This window comes from Bufo gargarizans, chromosome 2, assembly GCF_014858855.1.
Source record: "Bufo gargarizans isolate SCDJY-AF-19 chromosome 2, ASM1485885v1, whole genome shotgun sequence".
In the NCBI taxonomy this organism is placed as follows: domain Eukaryota; kingdom Metazoa; phylum Chordata; class Amphibia; order Anura; family Bufonidae; genus Bufo; species Bufo gargarizans.
In genome coordinates, this window is record NC_058081.1 from 649213357 (window position 1) to 649235868 (window position 22512).

Sequence of the window (22512 nt, forward strand, 5' to 3'; positions counted from 1 at the left end):
TCTGTACTGTATATATATATTTGACACATAATGTGTCCCCAAAAGGTCCATAAAAGACATTGGGGGACACAGACTTTATTTTGCACTATTTCCATAGTAACTAGAGCATCCAAAGGAGCTCCAGTTACAGGGGAAACCAGCCTGCTGGGTGGGGAAGGGGTGCTTTGCATAGGGCAGAGCCGATCAGGGTTCTGTCCCCCAAGACACCCAGTGATCACGTGATCACTGGGTTTAAACTGCAGAGTGCTCCTTGAGGAGAAGACAAAAGCGCTGATAAACTGCGCCTGCGTTCTTCTCAGCTCCCCCACTCTCACTAATAGTTGGGGACCTGTCCTGCTACAGTGCAGGAGCAGGAGCTGTCATCCTTCGATGTGCCGCGCTCCAGGAAGAAACACAGCTGATCAGACGATCATCTGTGTTTCTGTCAAGCAGGACGGGGGCCACAAACCATGGCTCTGGGGGCCGCAGGTTGTGCACCCCTGCTCTAAAGGAACAACTTTTATCAGATGAGGCAGTGGAAAAATGGCCCAAGGGTCATTTAAAAGGGTATAGGTAGAAACCGTTCTGTCCTGTGTGGGGGCCTGGTTTAATCCTTACTATGGGGCCCTTACTTCTCTATGTACGCCACTGATCTGTCTATCTATCTATCTATCTATCTATCTTGACAGAATAAAATGTCTTTGTTTTGTTTTTTTGTTTAAAGGTGAAGATTTAGCTTCTTGGTTTACCTTAGTCACCTCTAAATTTGTAATAAACCAATGCTAGGTGCAACCAGACTGGGCATATATTTCAAAAAATTGTCATACAACATTGTATGAAACATGATAATAAACTGTAAAGTTTGTAAAACAGAATTACAGAAACATTGTAAGTTATTACATTGTGAACAGTTCTTTCTACCTGGGAAACTGAAGACAATTGACAGAATTCGGGTTTTCTAAAAAGCCATTATTTTCCATTCCAATGTCCTGACAATCACTTGCAAAATACTGCCAATCTTCCCAGACAGAACATCTATTTTTTTTCCTTTGGACTTTTAAGGCTTTTGGCATAGGGCTGTAAAATTGAATAATAACGTAAAATATCTGAAAAATAACAAAAAGAACAATATTAATACAAATAAAAATAAAACATACAGAAGACTCTATTTTTTATACATTTTCATAAAAATAATTTTGCCTTCCTCTGGATCAACTTGCAGGATGACAGGCCGAATTGGATGGACAAATGTCTTTTTTCGGCCTTTTGTACTATGTTACTATGTTACATGTCTTTACTAGAAATATTCAATTTTACAAGAAAAAAGGACAAGCTGATTATCAGAGGTCAATCATTAATATTAATATATTCTTTAGAACAGGGGTAGGCAACCTCCGGCACTCCAGCTGTTGTGAAACTACAACTCCCAGCATGCATACTTGTTCTGCTCTTCTAAGAACTCTCATAGAAATGAATGAAGCATGCTGGGAATTGTAGTTTCACAACAGCTGGAGTGCCGAAGGTTGCTGATCCCTGCTTTAGAAGTTAATTGTATATGGTAGAAACAGGGTGTGTCAGATGGTATGGTCCACAAAGCTCTTGGTGTGATACCCCATTATGGAAAATAGCTGATGAAGAAATGGCATAGAAGAGGAAAGGGTGGAAGAGATGTGTGATTCATGTAGTAAAAAAGTAAGGGGAAATCTGGAAAGATTGAAAAAAGGTGACATTACCTGTATGCTATCAGACATGAAGAACCTACCCGAGGAGTGTGTGGGTGGGTGTATGGTGGTGTGCTAACTCATTTTAATATGAATTTCATCATAGATTTCAACATGCCCGATCTTTGGTCTAACAGAAGATAAGCTGCCACCAGTGGTATGGCAATAGGTTAATACCATTTCCCTATTGAGAATAAATGCATGCTCGGCCAATCCGTATATGATAGGTGGGTCCATAGAAATAGATGTTGCCAAACAAATTCTCATCTGACAGCTAATGGGCATCTCGGGATACAGTTACAGTTACTAAGATCAGTGTTTTAGTCTACTTTCACACTGCCGTTTTGGCTTTCCGTTTGTGAGATCCATTCAGGGCTCTCACAAGCGGTCCAAATCGGATCAGTTTGGCACTAATGCATTCTGAATGGAAAAGGATCCACTCAGAACACATCAGTTTGCCTCCGTTCCATCTCCATTCCACTTTTGAGGTGGACATCAAAACGCTGCTTGCAGCATTTTGGTTTCCGGCTGACGAAACTGAGCCAAACAGATCCGTTCTGACACACAATATAAGTCAATGGGGACGGATCAGTTTTCTATGAAACAAAAGAAAACGGATCCGTCCTCCATTGACTTTCAATGGTGTTCAAGACAAATCTGTCTTGGCTATGTTAAATATAATACAAACGGATCCGTTCTGAACGGATGCAGACGGCTGTATTATCAGTAACGAATGCGTCTGTGCAGATCCATCACGGATTCTCACCAAACGCGAGTGTGAAAGTAGCCTAACCCCTGCTGGTGTCAGACATGCCATAATTATTAAGAGGAATGCATCTCTTGATAATTGTGGCTCATCTGTGCAGGTCCATGTGGTAGAACTGAAGATTTTCACCAGTAAGGGAGCTGCTGTAGATTCAGATATAGTCTACAACGGTTTCCTGGTGTTGGTTATAAAAAAAATGGTCTGGGTCATAAATTGTTGGCCCGATATCACCCACACCCTCTTTGCTTTTTGGAAATGTGGTAAAAAAAACTTGCTAAATTTTGTGTATGTGGGTCATGTGCCAAATTTGTCAACTTTATTACCCCACATTTTTGGCATAAACCAGTTGATAAATGTTCCCTCTTTAGTTTGATATTGGCTTCCGGCATGAGGAACCTTTCTTGGTACGGAAGTGGCAAAAATGTGACACACCAGACGGAACACAGAGATCCAACCCCCACCATTCGACGGCTCCCTAGAGATGCACACTTATAATTGGGGTATCCCCCTAGGTAAAGCCACCCTGTTGGTTGGAGACATTCTTTTATCTCTCATTTGATCCTTTTTTGGAAGGAGCACAATAAAGCTCATCAAGGTTTCAAAATACAATTTGTTCTTCGTGAAGTAAAGCTTCTGCTCAATCCATTTTCAGAAGAAAATATAATTTGAGGCAATTGGGACCACAGCCAAGTGTGTAATATGGCATTCAATCCCTCTTTATGGAACAGTTTACGTATGCGCTCCTAGGAAGCAGGGTGCAAATAACCAAATAATGACTCAATTTCAGGGCAGTAATTAGGCACTTTTGGCACAGGGTTTATTGTAAACACACCACCAATCTATTGTACCCAGTTATTGAAATTTTTGTTGAATTTCTCATCCAATTTTTGAAAAAAAAAGAAATTTTGCACATAAAAAAAAAAAAAAAGATTTTGCAAGGAGAGCAGATGTTTGCAGTGCAATTCAAAGTCTGTTCTTGATGGCGTTGCCGACTATATAAGGCAGAAGTGAATAATAAAGAATATTGTCCCAGTGGGTGATCAGGCATGTGTATGGCTGGAACGTAACCCAAGGCCTATGGGAGATTTAATTCACCATGTAATTGAAAACTACAACAAATAACAGTTGTATTGTCTTCAAATTCTTTGCATGCAAATAGAGGAAATCAATGCTCTTCTCAAAAATCATCTAAAAAAGGTAAAAACTAAACACAATAAAACACAAGAGAAAATTCTAAACATTCAATTCATTTTCCATAATGTGAATCATTCTAAACTGCTGCACATCTCTAACCTAGCATTTTATTGTCTAGGGGTCTTCTGGTGATATCATTTTTAGGAATTGCCACAAATGGTTAAAAACAAACAAACAAAAATAGTACTCATACTTACCTATGCTCTGTCTTTGTCCTTCTGACGCTGGTCCAATTCTTGCTGCTCTACACTTCCTGGTCCGGCTCGACACTTTGGAAATGCCAGAAAAGACCTGCTCAGCGAGTCAGTCATTGAATGTAGAGGTAACAGGCCTCAGCGGGCGTTGAGTCAGGACTGGAAAGTGGAGAGCAGTGGGAACAGGACCAATATCTGAAAGGCAGCAACAGGGGATTAATGAGAGTTGGTAATAAATTTGAAATTTGAAATGTAAATCACTTTAAGAATCTAAAACCTGGTGACTCCATTCTACCATCTCTAGGGCTGTGAGATAGAAATAAGAAATTATGAAATGAAATATAACTAAAAAGCTGACAAAGTAATAAAGTTGCATTAAAACCGGATAAAAAAAGCAAAGTTGTGGTTCTTGCTCGAAAGAAGCTCATACCAGTGTTGGGACAAAAGTAGATTGACAAATCTCCCATCAACTTTAGTTCCTCTTGTTCAAGAGAATAATCCTGAATCTTGACCCTTACTGGGCAAAAGTACTGTACTTACAAAGAAATAGATAGGTCAAAGTGGACAATACAGTAGGCGTATTTTGGTGGCCTGAGTATAGTCACTGAGACTATATCAGATATGTCAGATTTTGACTGAGGGTCCAACATGCCACATGCACCCCTACTGATTATCTGAGATGGGCAGAATATACAGTGAATGGCTGGAAGCAAAAGGATCCCTACACCGTGTAGTTTCCTGTGCTGATGTATTTCACCTCAATTCTCAATCACTTGAAGTTGACAGTTACAATTTTTCTTCATTTTTTACTTTTTTTCCCCCAAAAATAATGGACTTCGAAAATTGATAATCAATTGACCTTTGGGCAGTTTTACATGATTTTTTTTTATTTTTCTAAAACCTTATTTGTACTTTTTTTACTTTATGTTTTAGTCCAAAATCCTATCTCCAGATAGCTTAGGTAATACACTGAAATAATATTGTATTGCACAGTATTATGACGTATTATCACAGTATGCAGTATTGTCAGTGTAGGGCCTCTTTCACACGACAGTATGTCCATTTCAGTGTTTTGCGGTCCGTTTTTCACGGCTCCGTTGTTCAGTTTTTTGCTTCCGTTGTGGTTCCGTTTCCGTTCCGTTGTTCCGTTCCGTTTTTCCGTATGGCAAATACAGTATACAGTAATTTCATATAAAAAATTGGGCTGGGCATAACATTTTCAATAGATGGTTCCGCAAAAAACGGAACGGATACGGAAGACATACGGATGCATTTCCGTATGCATTCCGTTTTTTTGCGGACCCATAGACTTTAATGGAGCCACGGAACGTGATTTGCGGCCAAATATAGGACATGTTCTATCTTTCAACGGAACGGAAAAACGGAAATATGGAAACGGAATGCATACGGAACACATTCCGTTTTTTTTTGCGGTCATATGAAAGAGGCCTAAAACTGACAGGCAACCTATTATGTCTTGCCTCAGGGCAGGTCCTAATGGGCTTTCATACGTGCCAGCTCTGGGGACTATTATTAGGCCCTAGGTGTATTATAACCCATCTGCACCTTGGTCATGTTGCAGGGGCACTGTTGGGGTGACAGATGGAGCCCCCTCTCTTTGGCTAACCACATAGATGACCACAGCATGCACAGTGTTAAACAGCCGGGATCATTAGAACAGGGTATCACATGTATAATGCAGTTTGCACTCAGATGTGATGGCGTAAGCAGGCTAAGCTCCTGTACCTGTGCCATTTCTGCAGTGCTCAGTGGCCTACTGAAACTGCATAGTTCCTGCAATGTACTTTTGTGGCACAAGGCCTAAGAGTTTTATACTGTATAGATGGACAGAGACAACATTTTTCAAATTTTTGTTCTGTACATTACCACTAGAGATGTGCGAATTTCCAGTTATGATATTCGTTTGCGATTAGTTTACTGGTAAAAGGTGAATTGCGTTATGGATTCCGTTACCACGGACCATAACGCCATTCTATGATGGAATGCATAACGGAATGCCTTTAGATACATTCCGTTATTCATTACATCATAAAAGACGTCTATGGGCTGCATAACGGATCCGTCCCATTTCCGTTATGCAGGAGAGGACAGCCCATAGACTTCTATTATGATGTATTGAATAACAAAATGCCTCTAAAGGCATTCCGTTATGCATTCCATCATAGAATGGCGTTATGGTCCGTGGTAACGGAATCCATAACGCAATTCACCTTTCACCAGTAAACGAAGCGTGAACGAATTTCAAAATATGAAATTCGCTCATCTCTAATTACCACAATGGAATTTGAACAAAGCAATTGAGATGCAGTTGAAGTTCAGACTTTCAGCTTTAATTCAGTGGGTTGAACAAAATGATTGCATAAAAATGTGAGGAACTAAAGCATTTTTAAATTCGATCCCTTCATTTCAGGGGCTCAAAAGTAATTGTACAAATTAAATATTTGTAAATAAAATGTTAATTTATAATACTTGGTTGAAAACCCTTTGTTGGCAATGACTGCCTGAAGTCTTGAACTCATGGACATCACCAGACGCTGTGTTTCCTCCTTTTTAATGCTCAGCCAGGCCTTTACTGCAGCGGTTTTCAGTTGCTGTTTGTGGCCTTTCTGTCTGAAGTTTAGTCTTTAACAAGTAAAATGCATTCTCTATTGGGTTCAGACCCGGCGACTGACTCGGCCATTCAAGAATATTCCACTTCTTTGCTTTAATAAACTTCTGGGTTGCTTTGACTTTCTGTTTTGGGTCATTGTCCATCTGTATTATGAAACACCGACCAATCAGTTTGGCTTCATTTGGCTGGATTTGAGCGCACAGTATGTCTCTGAAAACCCTAGAATTCATCTGTCTGCTTCTGTCCTGTGTCACATCATCAATAAACACTAGGGACCCTGTGCCAATGTCAGATATGCATGTCCAAGCCATCACACTGCCTCCGCCGTGTTTTACAGAGGATGTGGTAGGCTTTGGATCATGAGCTGTACCATGCCTTCGCCATACTTTTTTCTTTCCATCATTCTGGTAGAGGTTGATCTTGGTTTCATTTGTCCAAAGAATGTTCTTCCATAAGTGTGCTGTTTTTTTAAGATTTTTTTTTAGCAAAGTCCAATCTAGCCTTCTTATTCTTAAGGTTTATGAGTGGCTTGCACCGTGCAGTCAACCCTCTGTATTTACTTTCATGCAGTCTTCTCTTTATGATAGATTTGGTTATTGATACGCCTTATGTCACAACCATGGTCTTGGTCGTGACTCCTTGGGACCTGCATGCATTTGCCCGCGGTCTGGTATTGTTGTCAACCACAGGTGAGGGCTAGTATCTTGCCTCACATGTGGTTGCCGCTGGCAACTTGTGGTTGTTGGGCAGTGGAGCAGCCTGAGCTGGTTGCTGGGCGGCTCGCTGTCCATGCATGCGGTTGTCTTTGGCAACGTGTGTTTATGTGTGCACTTTCCTTGTCTGGTGTGCACGGGGTTTATTGTGTGCATTCCCCTTTTAGTTGCTGTCTTCCCTTCCCTGGTGTGAGAAGGATTCATTCCCTTCCTAGTCTGTGAGCACTGGGTGTGTCTGCGTGGGTGTCGCTACATGGGCTATTTAACCTCAGTTGAGACCTGAGTTCTGAGGGGTACTCCAGCCTTGTAGTAAGCTGGAGGCACTCTCCTGGTCCCATATACCATCTGCCAGTGAGGGCCACCCTTGTGGTCATAAGATTTATGTCACGTGATGTTATGAAGATGTTTGTATGGTCTTTATACTTTGAAGCTTATGGTCCTGGGTTCCTGTGTGATTGTGTGGTGTGTGGTGTGTGCTGTGTCTGTTTGTGGTGCTGTGGACAGCAGCACTTGCACATGGGTTCCAGGCTTTTTGTCTGTGGCAGGTAGGTGTTGTATTTGTTACATTTACCTGCCATTGCCATAGGTTGTTCATGTCTTCCTTTTCTTTGTAGCTTGGCCACTTTAGACTCCTGTTTCTCTGCGTTCAGGATGAACAGGTTGTCTACCCAGCTCCTAGTCCAGGGCCACCCTGAGGGCTAGCAGGGACTAATAGGTTCCGGTGTATGAGCCCTCCTACCATCAGGGTTGGCTCATACAGTTTAGGAGTTAGGGTCAGATTAGGAACGCAATAGGAGGTGACCTGCTCCCTATTTCTGTTGTTCTGGCTGAGTACCCATTAACATCTTCTGGCATCGCACGGCTGAGGGTTTTCCCCATCCTCAGCCGTGACACCTTAGTGTTGAGCGAGCATGCTCGGCCGAACAGCATCACTATACTCGGCCAAATACTGTGTATGCTCGAGCACAATGAAAATCAATGGGAGACCCGAGCATTAAACCAGGCACCCCCTGTTTTGAAGAAGATAAGGTGTCTGGTTCACAGAAAAAAGTTAGAAATTGATGGAAACACCACCAAAATGTTTTGGCATGGGAAGGATGTCTGGATGCATCTTGGACTCCAATTACCTATGACATACAATAGACAACCACACAAAGGCTATATGCCAAAAGCCAGGTATGTGCAAGCCAATAATCTATCCATGAGACAGATACAGTCAGCATACTTTACAATGTCAGCCTTTTGCACTATTAGACATTCCAAACCAGCTCTCATCTGACTGATAGCCAGTAAGCCTCAAAGTTGCTTCATAACTGTTGGATGGCTTGGGTGGACCTGCGCACCTAGATTATTATCATTAGGGTGACAAAAAAAATCTGATTGTTCTAACATAATATTCAATAACCTTTCTATGCAGTTTTGTCATGTAAACTCATTGGCATAATCGTGGGCATATGCAATTAGCTAATTCTGCTTGTTTTTCAGCAAAAACACCATTTGCATGGAAAATTAGCGACAAAAATTAGCGATTAGAATATTCGCAAACAACAACACTCATGAACAGCGCCATTTATTGGTTTCATAGTCCTATAATAAGGCTATGAAACCAATAGATGGCACTGTTCATGACTCAAGAATAGCACCATCTATTGGTTTCATAATTTTTTTTTTAAATACATTTTATTAGGTTTTGATATAATTTGCACATTTACATTCAAAGGTACATATTGGATCAAATTACAGGTCATTTTCCTTTTTTACGGATATGTGCAGTGAAAACAAAGATAAAACACATATAAACAGTGCAATAATCCTTTCCCTAAACATTTCCCTTCCCCTCCTAACCCTCCCCCCTTCTATACTGGTGATGTGGTTTTAAGTTTTCTTTTTGTTATAGGTATTCCTGGAGGTGTACAGTGTCTCATTTCGGAGTTCATGTGGATTTATTGTCGTGTAGTCTTATGGTAATGCATCTTTATGTAAGAATTATTGATGCTTTATATGTTATTGGTTTAATAGTCTTATGACAAGGCTATGAATCCAATAGATGGCGCTGTTCATGAGTAGTGTAGATCGCGAATATTGTAATCGTGACTTTTTATTGCAAATTTTCTTTGCAAATGGTTTTTCAGCTGAAAAATAAGGCAGATTCTGCTCATTTGCATGTCTTTCCCAAATACACATGTTTATGCAAACGAGTTTACATGACAAAACTGTATAGAAAGGTTATTGAATATTATGTCAGGCTACTTTCACATTCGCGTTTGGTGCGGATCCGTCATGGATCTGCACAGACGGATCCATTCAGAACGGATCCGTTTGTATTATCTTTATCAATGGAAGACGGATCCGTTTTCTATTTTGCCAGATTGTGTCATAGAAAACGGATCCGTCTCCATTGACTTACATTGTGTGTCAGAACAGATCAGTTTGGCTCAGTTTCGTCAGCCTCCAAAGCGGAATGTAGACGGAACGGAAGCAAACTGAGGCAAACTGATGCATTCTGAGTGGATACTTTTCGATTCAGAATGCATTAGGGCAAAACTGATCCGTTTTGGACCGCTTGTGAGAGCCCTGAATGGATCTCACAAATGGAAAGCCAAAACGCCAGTGTGAAAATAGCCTTAGGACAATCAGAAAACTTTTTGGCACCCTAATGATAATGATCTAGGTGCGCAGGTCCACCCAAGCCATCCAACAGATATGAAGCAACTTTGAGGCTTACTGGCTCTCAATCAGATGAGAGCTGGTATTGAATGTTTCATACTGCACAAGGCTGCTATTGTAAGGTATGTTGACTGTATCTGTCTCATAGATAGATTGTTGGCTTGCATATACCTGGCTTTTGGCATATAGCCTTTGTGGGGTTGTCTATTGTATGTCATAGGTAATAGCAGTCCAAGATGCATCCAGATGTCCTCCCCATGCTGTTTCCAAATCATTTTGGTGGTGTTTCCATCAATTTCTTACCTTTTTATGTAAACCAGACACTCTTTCCTTTTATTCACCATTGTTGTCTTCTGTGCGCGTCTAGGTCTTTTTGTATTGTTGAGATCAACAGTGCATTCTTTCTTTCTCAGGATGAACCAAAATGTAGATTTTGCCACTCCTAATAGTGTAGAAATTTCTTGGATGGGTTTTTTCTGTTTTTGCAGATGAAGGATAGCTTGTTTCAGCTGCATGGAGAGCTCATTGACCACATGTTTACTTCTTAGCAAAATCTTCAAAATGCAAGCACCACACCTCAAATCAACTCCAAGCTTTTTATGTGCTTAATTGAGAATAAAATAATGATGAAGGAATTGCCCACACCTGCCCATGAAACAGCCTTTGAGCCAATTGTCCAATTGATTTTGAAACTCCTAAACCCTTCATCCAATTTTTAATGTAGATACCCTCAAATAAAAGCTAAAAGTCTGGACTTTATGTCACGTCCATTATATAACTATGACTTGAATATGTTTTAGTAAACATATAATAAAAACAAAATTTGTGTCAGTGTCCAAAAATATATGGACCTAACTTGTGTGTGTACATATATATATATATATATATATATATATACACTCACCTAAAGAATTATTAGGAACACCATACTAATAACGGTGTTGGCCCCCTTTTGCCTTCAGAACTGCCTTAATTCTACGTGGCATTGATTCAACAAGGTGCTGATAGCATTCTTTAGAAATGTTGGCCCATATTGATAGGATAGCATCTTGCAGTTGATGGAGATTTGAGGGATGCACATTCAGGGCACGAAGCTCCTGTTCCACCACATCCCAAAGATGCTCTATTGGGTTGAGATCTGATGACTGTGGGGGCCATTTTAGTACAGTGAACTCATTGTCATGTTCAAGAAACCAATTTGAAATGATTCGAGCTTTGTGACATGGTGCATTATCCTGCTGGAAGTAGCCATCAGAGGATGGGTACATGGTGGTCATGAAGGGATGGACATGGTCAGAAACAATGCTCAGGTAGCGCGTGGCATTTAAACGATGGCCAATTGGCACTAAGGGGCCTAAAGTGTGCCCAGAAAACATCCCCCACACCATTACACCACCACCACCAGCCTGCACAGTGGTAACAAGGCATGATGGTGGATACATGTTCTCATTCTTTTTACGCCAAATTCGGACTCTACCATTTGAATGTCTCAACAGAAATCGAGACTCATCAGACCAGGCAACATTTTTCCAGTCTTCAACAGTTCAATTTTGGTGAGCTTGTGCAAATTGTAGCCTCTTTTTCCTATTTGTAGTGGAGATGAGTGGCACCCGGTGGGGTCTTCTGCTGTTGTAGCCCATCCGCCCCAAGGTTGTGCGTGTTGTGGCTTCACAAATGCTTTGCTGCATACCTCGGTTGTAACGAGTGGTTATTTCAGTCAACGTTGCTCTTCTATCAGCTTGAATCAGTCGGCTCATTCTCCTCTGACCTCTAGCATCAACAAGGCATTTTCGCCCACAGGACTGCCGCATACTGGATGTTTTTCCCTTTTCACACCATTCTTTGTAAACCCTAGAAATGGTTGTGCGTGAAAATCCCATTAACTGAGCAGATTGTGAAATACTCAGACCGGCCCGTCTGGCACCAACAACCATGCCACGCTCAAAATTGCTTAAATCACCTTTCTTTCCCATTCTGACATTCAGTTTGGAGTTGACCAGGACCACAACCCTACATGCATTGAAGCAACTGCCATGTGATTGGTTGACTAGATAATCGCATTAATGAGAAATAGAACAGGTGTTCCTAATAATTCTTTAGGTGAGTGTATATATATATATATATATATAATCTATGTGCCAATAGAAGTAGCCTTCTAAAGTTGACCATAACCTTCTATCTCATGAGTGGCATGAACCTTCATAAAGCTTCACCTCTACTGAGACACCATTATGCTGAGAACAAGAAAGTGGTTACGCCCCCGGGGATCACGTCAATCTTCTTTGAGAGCGAGTGTTGTGTCCTTGTTTTTCCAGGAAGGGGTATAAACAAAAGATGAGAATGAGGAGCATACATTGGGGGTCATTTATCAATCTGAAATACGCCTAAATTAAGCATATTTCAGGTGTAGATTGCGGGGCAGCTGTTAGTTGCGCCGCAATCTGCAATTTCTCCATGCTCCCGCCAGGTCTAAAATCGTGGACGTTGCGTGGGCAGGGACGGGCTGGTAGGCCATCTCATTTACCATTTTCTGTGCATGTTTTAGGTGTAGAAAAAGGTTTAAATGTAAGACAGCTAGGAAGTTCCCTTACATTTAGAACTGGCGTAGGATCCTCCGAAGTTATGAAGAGACCAGTACCTCTACATAACTGCGGCGGAACCACCGACAGTTTAGGGCTTTATTAATACCGGCATCTAAAACGCCAGTCTTAATAAATGTGCCCCATTGTCTTTTTCTATGGGCTCATTTTGCATTATTGATGCCCTTGGGTCTGTCCTTCAAAACACAGTTCCCATAAACAAAAGGCATTTTGACTTTTTCTTTCCCTAGTTGTAATAAATGTTCTCTGAGCTGTAATCTATTCCCTATAATCTGTTTTATGCCCAAATAGGTAGCAGCAGAAGTAGTCTGTAAGCAGATGTTTGTAAGAAATCCTGTAGAGTAACTGGCATTGAATGTTTATACTGTATATTCATAGGATGCCGGCTAGAACCATTGTTGACTTTGCCTGTGCAGCATTCAGTGACACTAATTAGCTAAGAATTATAAGAACACTAGTCAAGATAATTATGAGCATACATCATAATCACTATAGGGATATATACAGAAGAAGAGGGAGTTGAAAGATAAAGTATTTAGCTTAGGAGGCTATTAATCTGCAGGAACCATAAAAGGGAAGCAGAGTTACAGGACAAGCACAGGCGGATATCGAGATGTAATGAACTTCACGAATGAAAAAAGACAAATAAGATATTGCTAAAATCAATTTTTGGACTCTGAATATTCTGGTATAAGCTGTAGAACCAGTTTGATGGATTGTCTTTTTGGGCGAGGGGCAGGAAGGTAATTTTGGAATATGAACATTTTTGGAATATGGCAGCACATACAAAGTATCATAGTTACTAGATAATATACATAAAATTCATCATCTCTGTAATGATTTGATATTGTATTTTTTTTAAAGGGTTGTTTGGTTATAGGTAAAAAAAAAAATTCAAATTCCCCATTATGGTATGTTGAGTTACTAAATAGATATCCTGAGCTTGAAACCTCTATCAATTACATATTTGGGAGCATATTCTCTAGAGGAGAAGAGCCACAGCCTATGTGACAGTACGAAAGAGGGGTAAGTACTACTATTTCGTAAAAAGCCCAGAGAACACTTTTAATTCAAGGGCATTTTTATTTATTAGGTGTGTTTGTGGAAGTGATATTATGTGTTATTTAGTAAAAGTTAAATGTAACTAATTATTAACGTTTTTATTTAAAAACTTTTACTGTAAGTGGCCATATTGAAAGCATACATTTACTTTCTATATAGTCTACATGGATAGTGCAGCAGGGGGTGTGCGCTTTGAAGGGTGGGGAAGTGTCTCACTCATGTGTCTGTTTCTTTTTATAGTTAGTGTTAAGACTAAAACATTTCAAGACTGAAAAAAAATGGGAATACCAACAAAAAACTAACAAATATTTTATAGTGAACACCTGAAATTAGATTATAAGCAATTTTAATGTTGCATTTATTATTTCAATAATATTTCACCTGATATTGTCCATTGGCGAAATCCACTGTAATATTTAGGCCTTTGTCAAAGTCTGATGCAGATAATATAGAAGAAATCCATGTGGTCTGCAGATCATTATCATTCATGTAGGACACTGGGTGAGCATCTCGATTGAGCCTTAGAACTTTATCCTTCGTTGTGTTGTAAACTCCATTAGGAAGACAGGACTGTCCTTCCAGGAGGTAAAAACGTGGGTGGCTGCTAGGGCATCTGCATTCCGATTGAATGGGAACTTGAAGAAACTTCTCAGAAAACACCTCCAAGATTTCTCTGTTGAAAAGCAAAGCAAGGTTATCCAAGAAATAAATCTACACTGATAAAAAAGAACAACCGATAAGGAGGCGAACGTAGATCAATGCATCTTGTAATTAAAAGACTTGTGAGTTTAGAGGTGACAGAAAAGATGAGCAGAAGATGTCTCTCAATGCTTCCACCTTAGACTGGTGTTACAGATCAACTGTTGGGGTCTGTGAGGATAAGAAGAAGAGGTTACTCAATACTATTTGCTATCACATCTCCATTTACCTGGTTGCTTAACAGTTACTAGCCATGGTGAACACATTCAAATGAGTGGCTTGACCCTCAAAGGAGACTTTTTGGACTACAAAATTTGATGACCTATCCTTAGAGGAGTTACCAACTTTATTTTCCAACTGTATCAAATTTCAATTTTCAACCCCAGTCTTCTGTACCTGTGGAAAGAACCATAGTCACATGCTCTCCTCTACTCCATTCCAGCTCTCTTTACTAGTTCTTTGGTCCGCTTATTTAAACTGTCCTCATCAGTGATGTGTCCCCAAAGCAATATGTCACTGTTGTAATAATCTCGGAGGCCTGTCATTGGCTGCAGAGGAGCAGGTGACTACATTTGTCCAGGATCTTACAGAAGGGGACCGGAAAACCAGTAAAGGGAGCCAAGGAAACAATGCAGCTGGGAGAAGATGAGTATGGTTTTCTCCACAGGTACTGTAGGCTGTGGTTGAAATTTTAAACAGTAAAAAAAAAAAAGGCAACCCCTTTACAATCAATACCAGATCAATGGGGTCCAACTCCCTGAACCCCTACTGATCCACTAGCTTAACTGTTTACCAGACACAGTGCCATACTTTTGATAGTAGCTGTACCTGCTGCTGCAACTCCGTCTTATTTATTCCAGGGCAATCCAACAGTCTTAATTAGTCTAATAAACTAATCCATGCTCTTTTTGAGGTATATTAATATATACTGGCTAGATGGAGGTCAGAAGGATGGTCTTTTGGTCTCCCTGTGACCAATAGGCCAATGTGGACAATGTCTGTGAAGGTTCTCATTCATCCAGGTCATGGTATATAATTTGTAATAAGTTAGAGCAACTGGGCTTGTTGTATTTTCTCTTTAAGACATCTTGTTAGTTATCTAGCTTCTCAATAAGAATGACTGTGCAAGAATCTCCGTCATTAAATACTGGCGACTCATGCTTCAGTCAGCATTATCTGTTTATCTTATCTTAATCAACACAAGGTCAAGGAACTCATGGAGGTAAGATGTTGATTGCAATTTGCATGACAGAAGCTATTAGGTGTGATTAAACTACCTCAGTAAAGGTTGTTAGGACGGCATTGTACATAAGTGGCATAGTCATTCAAATTGAGAAAGCCAGTCGGAAGACTAGTGAAACGTCTTCAAGAGAAAATACTCCAGTTGCTCTTACTTATTACGACTAATGCAATGTGGACATGATTAGCATGTACATTGGGAGCTTTACCAACAAACACATTGAATGTAAAAAAAAAATATGTGAACTCTGCCCACATGCCACTACAGGACCCCTATTAGTGGACCATATGATGCAAAGACTCCAGTGAGTATGGAGTAAAATGAGTAAAGGACTTAAAAAGACTTCATTATTGCAGGTCTAATCCAGCTATAGAGGCTGGCCTCCAGGTTGAAGAACTAGGGTTGTCCTCTTGTGGACGGCTGACCAGGAGGAGGTCTATTTGAATTAAGTAGCAGGCCATAATGTTATTGGCACCAGCACCAGGTCTGGGTTCATACAGTATGACAGTAGTTCAGATACAGATAGAGCCCATACAGGTAAGTAAAGCACATTGCTAAAATGATTGACCTATATTTATTCTAGGATTGAAATCTCTTTTAATGTCTGGCTTTACCCATATAACCTTTTAGAGACTCATTTATGTGTCATACTTTCTAATCATATAAATAAAGCATAAGTCTATAGAAAATTGCTTGAGGTTAAGGTTTCCTAATGACTGCCGCAACTATAAAATTTTATTAGATATTTGTTACCTGTTTGTAAGTGCCTCCTGATATAAGCGGAAATCTTGCATCCTTCCAATAAACTGATCTGAACCTGGAAACACACAAAACATGGACGTGTTACTTTGGGTTCTTGCAGGTAGCCCATCCAGGAGCTAGTGTTTAAAGCTTCAGAGTTCTCGTAGATGAGCCTGCATTAGTAACTAATGAAAAGAGAGACTCATTCTTTACTATAGAAGTAAGATTCATATTTTCTCTGAAGAACGTTTTGTGCCATCCTTTATTCTGATTAGCAAGGTGGTATGGAGGCTGCCTCATTAGGCTGAAGTAATGAGCCAGTCTAGCTGCCACCTTTAATTAGTGAAGAGATAGGTACAATTGTTCTTTAAAGACGTAACATAAAGACTAAAAAGTCTTCTCCGATTCTAAGTATCTACAGCTTATTTTTAAAGCATTTAGGTTTCAACCTAAAATAAAGGACGTGCTCACTTTTAAATAGGTGAAGTCTATTTTCTGATGCCATAGAATATCTTGAAAGCCCCAGTGCATATGAGTAGTACCCATCGTCCCCTTCAACGTGAGTGACAGCATGGCTGCACAACTTTAAAGCTTCCTGCCCAAGAGACATTAACCCCATTGCTGCTCTAGACCATTAGGTATCCTGACAGTAACAGCTTCTAAACCTTAGACTACCAGAGGAATTAACCTCTTCGTAGACCTAGACCACAGGGATACAGACATTATCCCCATTACTTCCCTAACTCACCAGGTATAGTGAACGTAACAGCTTCTCAACCCTAGACCACCAGCCATAATCCACCAATAAGCAAAATTATATAGATGCTCACCCGTCTATTGTCATGTAAGGTGCTCAAGAACTATTACTGATTATTATTAGTATTTTTTGGCCATACCCTTGTGGTCACATTGACTATATACTTCCACTCACTACCTGTAAAGACCTTCAAAGTATTATCATACCACTCTAACATCCCTATTTTTTATATTTTCTATTTTTTACTTTTTATATGTTTTAGATAATTTTTGATACATGCATATTTTTTTAACGTGATACGGCAGTGCATGGCACTATTCAGCTATGCCATATAGTCAAACACCAGAGGCTGTTCCTTTGCCAGAACAGCCTGCCGGATGTAAAAGCATAAGTGTAAAACTAGCCTTAACAGAATAATATGAGCACTTTTTATTGCCTACTAATTGGCATATGCGGGATCACACTATTGGTTCTCATGGCTCACAATTATTGGTAGTCTGGCACACAAGCTGGGGCGTAAAGATCGGGGGGCCTGCTGCACTCACATGTAACGGAGCCCGGCACTGTCACTGTACTTCATGGTGGGCCCCGTCAGAGTGGTTACCACAGCAGAGTTCCATGCACTCGGTCCTGCATCTATCAGGCCCCAGTGGTGCCCTACTAGTAGTATTCACAAACTAAGTGGGTGGACGGAGCCGGAATAACTTCAGTCAGACTCTGCCCACCCGTGTCATACATGAATACTACTAGTAGGGCAGTGCTAGGGCCTGAAAGATGCTGGACCGAGTGGATGAAACTCTGCTCTGAAGAGCGCTCTGACAGGGGTCCGGCATGAAGTACAGTGTCAGTGCCGGGCCCATTACCAGTGAGTTAAGACTGGGGGGAAATTTCTGTGGTCACTATAGGGAGATTACTGAGGCAGTGAGGGGATGAACATTACTGGGAACACTATAGGGAGATTACTGGAGGCAGTGAAAGGACATTACTGGGGTCACTACAGGGATATTACTGGGGGCAGTGGAAGGACATTATTGGGGCAGTGGGGGGCGAACATTACTGGGAACACTATAGGGATATTATTGAGAGCAGTGGAAGGACAAAACTGGGGGCAGTATAGGGATATTACTGGGTGAAGTGGAAAGACATCACTTGCGGCAGTGGGGGACATTACTAGGGGCAGTATAGGGACATTATTGTGGGAGCTATAGGGACATTATTGGAGGTAGCGGGGGGATATTACTGGGGGGCACTGTGGATACATTATTATTACCAGAGACACAATAGGGGGCATTAATATTTCTGGAGGCACAATAGGAGATATGATTACTGGGTGCCCTGCGGGAGCATTATTATTTCTGGGACACCACAGGGATTATTTTTATCACCGGGGTCAACAAGGGTGCATTTTTAATACAGAGTCACTATTGGGTCATTATTATTACCTGGGCACTATATGGACATTATTATAATTGGGGAATATAGTAGGCACTATAGGGGCCTTTTTACTGGGGGAATTATTGTCTCTGAAGACACTGTCAGGGGCATGGGGGGCTTTGACAGCTGGTGTACTTGCTGGGGGGGCGGGTGCTGATTGATTACTGGTGTACATACCAATGCTGGTGCTGTGGGGGGCAGATAGTTCTGGACACAAACAAAGTCAAGCACAAATTTTTGCTCTAATAAAATAAAATGATGGCTCTTGATAGAGGTGCACAGACATCTGAGCTGACTTTCTCCATTTTTTTTTATAGTATTCCAAGCACAAGCACAAAACCACAACCTGTCAAGTAAAATGCTTCCAGCATGTGAATATAATATTGGTGTTTCCTATATTGGGTGTATTGGAAATCCTGTAGAAGTAGGATGGGTAGGTATACCATTAATACTTTGTCCAAGTCGTAAAAAACTCCCCGTCGCAGGTTCATAAATGGGATCAAGAAGAAATCTTGCATCGAATGGTGTTAGATCTTCTTCCGGTCCATCGATGAAGAAGCCTACCTTGGTGTAGTGGACCTGTCACAAAATGAGAATTCAATTAAATATCAATACAGGTATGCAGAAATTATAAATGGCCCTTTCTTGATGGAGATCTCATGAGCTGATACTATTTGAGTTAAGAAGACTCTATGTATTAAAATCTGAGCCTAAAACTCTGCACCATGTTTCTCTGTTTCCCTATACACAGCCATTGAGTTAATGGTGGTGTGTCAATAGAGGAACATATCACCTATCCACAGGGTAGATGAAAAGTATTAATGATGAGGGTCCAATTACTGAAAACCTCACTGATGAAAAGAAGAGGAGACCCATGTCCACATATAAATGGAGCAGCAAGTTGAATATGCACACTGCTACTCCATTCTTCATGGGACTGCTGGAGCTAGCTGAGTGATGTATCCCTTAAAAAGGGTTGTCTGAGACCAACATTTTTTTTTATAGAAAGGACTCAAACTAAAAAAGACCACCTTTGACTGGATTGTAGCGTCTTGGATATAGAGGACTGCCATAGATAGCTGATTGATGTACCCCCTTGAAGGGTTTGTCTGGGACCTAAAAAAGGTTAGAGAAGGGACTCAAAATTAAAAAAAGAACACCTTTCACCTGATCGTAGAATCCTGGTTCCAGTGCCACAGCTCTCTCCTCTGCTGCTTCCAGTAGTATGACTTGCCATCTACATGCATGTTCCCGCTGCCATCGAAATAAATGGACTCAGTGGTCACATGGCAGGAATGCTATGTGGCCACTGAGCCTCAACGTGCATGTAGATGGCACATCATACTTCCAGTGCGTTGGGAAAAGGAGTCCTGGAGCTAGAAATGGAACCTTCCAAAAAGCCAAAAAGGTTTTCATTTTTTTTATTCTGAGACCATGTCTGGCTACTTTGTGAAGTTTTCTACAACCACTTTCAGTTCTAAAATTCTGTTTCCTGTAGCCACCACTAGGGAAAGCTTGGGACCTTACTATTGGTTTGCCAGCGGCAGGTCGCTGTTATACAGCACGATCTGCCGCTGGCAAGCTCTGATTTTTAAGCATGCTTAAAAATCTGAATTGCCTAATAAACGAGGCAATCAGTGGCAGTATTAGGCTAAATGCACGCGATCAGTATTGCATGAGGATTTTCTGCGCAGATTTGCATGCGGAAAATACACACTGTTCATTGTATTCTATGAGAATTTTACATTCTCATGCACACAATGCGGATTTTAAAATCCACAGCAGGTCAATTTATTTTATTTTCCTGTCCGGATTTTCTCCATTCACTTAAATAGGGACAGTAAAATCCGCACCAAATCGCAAAAAATACTCGTGCAAATCGACACCAATTGATGTGGATTGACAGCACGGATTTCCCTGCTAACACCTGCAGATTTCAGTGTGGATTGTCTGCACATAAATCCTGAACATGTGCATTCACCCTAACACTGCAAGATAATCGCTAACTAGCGTTCATGCGAACATTCGTTAGCAATTATCAGCAAAAATATCGGCTAGTGTAATATCTCTATGCTCCTGTGAATGGTGGTTAAATTCAGTTTATGAAAGATAGATTTGTTATTGAGTTCAATATGCACTGAACTTCTTTGTAAAGTAACAGGAATAGAGTTGACACCTGGATGTTCGGGTTCGACGGGTTCGGCCGAACTTCACAAAAAAGTTTGCGTTCGGGACCCGAACTTGACCTGAACTTGACCCCGAACCCGAATCCCATTGAAGTCAATGGGGACCCGAACTTTGAAAATGGCTGTAAAAAGTCATGGAAAGGGCTAGAGGGCTGCAAATGGCATCAAACTGTGGTTAAGAGCATGGCAAATGCTCTGCAAACAAATGCAGATAGTAAAATGACTTAAAATAACATAAAATACGTAAAAATTATAATCTTGATTTTGGAGGACGAGGTCCATATGGAGTAGGAGGTTGAGGAGGCGGTGGATGTGGCGGTGTAGGTGGAAGCAGTGGTGGAGGATGAGGAGGTAGCCTACACTGCTTTTTGGTTTTATTTTTTTTGTTTAAATTAGGGTACACCCCAAAACATTGGGAAATATAACCTGTAATAACCCCCTCCAGTCATGCGAAACAAACGTCCAGACAATACACTGTCTGCAAGGCAGGCCAGCACCTTCAAAGGGTAAAGAGCAAGCTCAGGCCATATGCCCAATTTGGAGACCCAGAAGTTGAAGGGGGAAGACCCATCATTCAGTTCGTGTAGGCGTGTGCACATATACTGCCCCACCATGTCGCACGTCCCCGTAATGTTCACGATCCAATTGGATACCTGCTCTATCAACTTTCGATGTTCTTTTCTGCGCCTACCATGTTGATCACGGTTAGCGGCGAATCAGGGTTCCACATCGGAGAGGGAGTGTGAGAAAGGGATACCACATCCAAGGGAGGTCAATGTATGAAATTAAATATAATCGAGCGGAAATGTGGGAGAAGTTATCAAAGCGGAAGGATCGAATGAAAGGAGGGGGCGCACGGCAATTGCCCACTACCGACTTGGGGAGGTAGTGACAATAAATAACAATACAGGACTCTTAAGATGCCCTGTTATTGGAATGATTAATAAAAAATTATAGGGAATGTCACTGGGGTATTTTGGATTTGGATACATTAGACAGGAGAAGCCCTGCTGCCGCTTTGTTAGCTCTAGATAACTTCTGCCTGATCGCACGTCCCCGTGACGTCCATGATCCAATTGGATATCTTCTCTAACAACTTTCGATGTTCTTTTCTGTGGGTACCATGTTAATCACGGTTAGCGGCGAATCAGGGATCCACGCCGGAGAGGGAGTGTGAGAAAGGGAGACCACATCCAAGGGAGGTCAATGGCTGCAATGTGATTGAGCGGAAATGTGGAACAAGTTATTAAAGCAGAAAGATTGAATTAAAGGGCCAATTAAAGACGAATTTTAGAAATTTAAGTCCCTGTCACCTATGCAGAGCAGGGGTTTATCATAGCCAGAAATGGGTTAATGTCACCCACCAATGGAACAGATGATTTTTAAAACTTTTGGTCCCTGTCACCTATGCAGAGCAGGGGTTTATTCATGGCAAAAATTGTAAAATGTCACCAAAGAATGTAACGGAAAAATTTGTGAAATTTATGAACCTGTCTACTAGGTAGACAGGCTATGACAGCCAAAAATGGTGAATTTCACCCAAAAATGTAACAGACAAATTAGTGAACTTTATTAACCTGTCTACTAGGTAGAGCAGGGGTATATCACAGCCAAAAATTGGTAAATTTGACCCGAAAATCTAACAGACAAATTAGTGAAATGACATAAAATAAAATAAATACAAATTACAAAAATGTATCTTGATGTATGAGGTGGAGGTCCATATGGAATATGAGGTTGAGGAGGCGGTGTGGGTGGAAGCGGCGCTGGAGGATGACGAGGTAGCCAACACTGGTTTTTGGTTTAAATTATTATATATTTTTTTTATTAGGGTACACCCCAAAAGAGTGGGAAATGTCAAAAATACAGAAATGAGCAATTGCGCTGCAGTATAACAATGGCTGGTTAGTGCAGGTATACATGTCTA

At 40.9% G+C, this 22512-nt stretch overlaps 1 protein-coding gene across 1 annotated transcript in view; it reads right to left on the minus strand.

The window, feature by feature from the left end:
• LOC122926257 (usherin-like) overlaps nt 1-22512 on the minus strand; it is a 236257-nt gene that overhangs the window by 173220 nt on the left and 40525 nt on the right. The window contains exons 3-6 of the mRNA XM_044277632.1: nt 18843-18978; nt 16221-16284; nt 13910-14201; nt 901-1085 (exon numbers count right to left, since the gene is read on the minus strand). Coding sequence (XP_044133567.1) covers nt 901-1085; nt 13910-14201; nt 16221-16284; nt 18843-18978 — 677 coding nt within the window. The remainder of the gene's footprint in view (nt 1-900; nt 1086-13909; nt 14202-16220; nt 16285-18842; nt 18979-22512) is intronic.